The 1,502-nt window shown below is 49.2% G+C and overlaps 2 protein-coding genes across 9 annotated transcripts in view; both read right to left on the bottom strand.

Annotated features, from left to right (window-relative positions):
• LOC111974518 (tight junction protein ZO-1) overlaps positions 1–1,502 on the bottom strand; it is a 162,475-nt gene that overhangs the window by 16,828 nt on the left and 144,145 nt on the right. The window lies entirely within an intron of this gene.
• LOC139028756 (tight junction protein ZO-1-like) overlaps positions 7–1,502 on the bottom strand; it is an 11,721-nt gene continuing 10,225 nt past the window's right edge. The window contains exons 2-4 of the mRNA XM_070446843.1: positions 1,435–1,460; positions 451–635; positions 7–242 (exon numbers count right to left, since the gene is read on the bottom strand). Coding sequence (XP_070302944.1) covers positions 139–242; positions 451–635; positions 1,435–1,460 — 315 coding nt within the window. The 3' untranslated portion in view covers positions 7–138. The remainder of the gene's footprint in view (positions 243–450; positions 636–1,434; positions 1,461–1,502) is intronic.

Genomic DNA, 1,502 nt, shown 5'->3' with positions numbered 1-1,502 from the left:
TGGACCTGGAGTAGGCAGATGACGGCGCCCTCTAGTCTCTAACACAGAGCTGCTCTAAGTACTGTGTTACTCCAGCTGTGTGTGTGTGTGACACAGCTGAGACAGACAGTGAGATGGCTACTAATGGCTAGCTAAAGGCTACTCACTGGCAAGCTCAAACAAGTCAGGCTCCTCTCTGGCCAGCTTCTCTCTTGCCACGTCTGCGATGGACCCAAAGATCACCACAGGCCTCAGGAACCCAGCTGGATAACAGAAGACACAAAACAACACCATATTTGACAGTATCAATGCCTCTCAAGGCCGAATTTGTAGGCAAACACATGGCTGCATTCCAATTTCCACACTAGCATACCTTTTAGAATGAAGCAATGTACTGGGAAAGCATTCTCAGTGGTAAGCTAGTTTAGGTATTGTGACGTATCCATGGACCCTGCTCTGGAGATCACCTACCCTCTCTCAGCACCACCCTCTCATAGGCAGGGAACTTGGTCTGGACCGGCTGGGCAGACAGGTCCTCTCTGCTCTTCCTCAGGTTCCTCTTGGAGGTCCGCAGACCACGGAACCTCCAGAAGTCAGCCCTGTCGCCCCCTGGCGTTTTGGGGAGGGTGTACTGCACACTGGACAACTGCTCTGCCCTGTGGGAGGGGGATTGGAGAGGTGTCAGGCAACAGGCAATGGATTCAACGATTGGATTTCAATGGAAACTGCCAACACGTCCTCAGTTAATTTTTAATTAGTGTAGTTATCCAATGTGTCATTTACGGCCCTGTTACCACTATTCTGTGAAATACTTCTATACCTTAATAGAACCTAGAATTCAGTAAACATTTGACTGAAGAGGACACAGGCATGGCCAGGGACACAACGTGGCAGAGTAGCCCCGGTGCACCGCGTATAATGGTTACGTTAATGTATGCATGTGATAAATATCTGTGTCACTCTGGTATGTTGGGAGCACTGTGAGGTTCCCCTGTCTGCCCCATGGTGTGGAATCTCTCGCTCTCTAAACATAGCCAGGGGCTGTAGGTCAGGCCAGGCCTAGACTCCAACAGGGACTCTGTCAGTCTGCTGTTTCATTATGAATAGATAGTCTCCTACCCTCACAGGACTCATAGTGCAAATGCCTTCTCACTAGAGCAGTTGTCACCCGTGTAATTGAGACTAGGGGTGATGTTAATGTGGCCTACTTTACACAGCCCAGTTCATCACCTTATGTTAGGGTTGTTGTTTACCATCTCTACACCGACAGCAAGGCTGCTGGTGTCTTATTTGACTAATGCTGTCGACCCCCCCACTCTAGCTACCCTACCCTCTCCTCTCCACACAGAGTAGGCTCTGCTGAACTCTACTCTACCTGTTCTTGTTGGAGATGATGTCTCTCTACTGTATTCTAACTGCTCTTGTTGAGGATGACGTCTCTCTACTGTATTCTACCTGTTCTTGTTGGGGATGACGTCTCTCTACTGTATTCTACCTGTTCTTGTTGGGGATGACGTCTCTCT

Source organism: Salvelinus sp. IW2-2015, linkage group LG15, assembly GCF_002910315.2.
Source record: "Salvelinus sp. IW2-2015 linkage group LG15, ASM291031v2, whole genome shotgun sequence".
NCBI classification, from domain to species: domain Eukaryota; kingdom Metazoa; phylum Chordata; class Actinopteri; order Salmoniformes; family Salmonidae; genus Salvelinus; species Salvelinus sp. IW2-2015.
The sequence above is the reverse complement of the archived record's forward strand: the minus strand, read 5'-3'. Positions and strand labels throughout refer to the sequence as shown.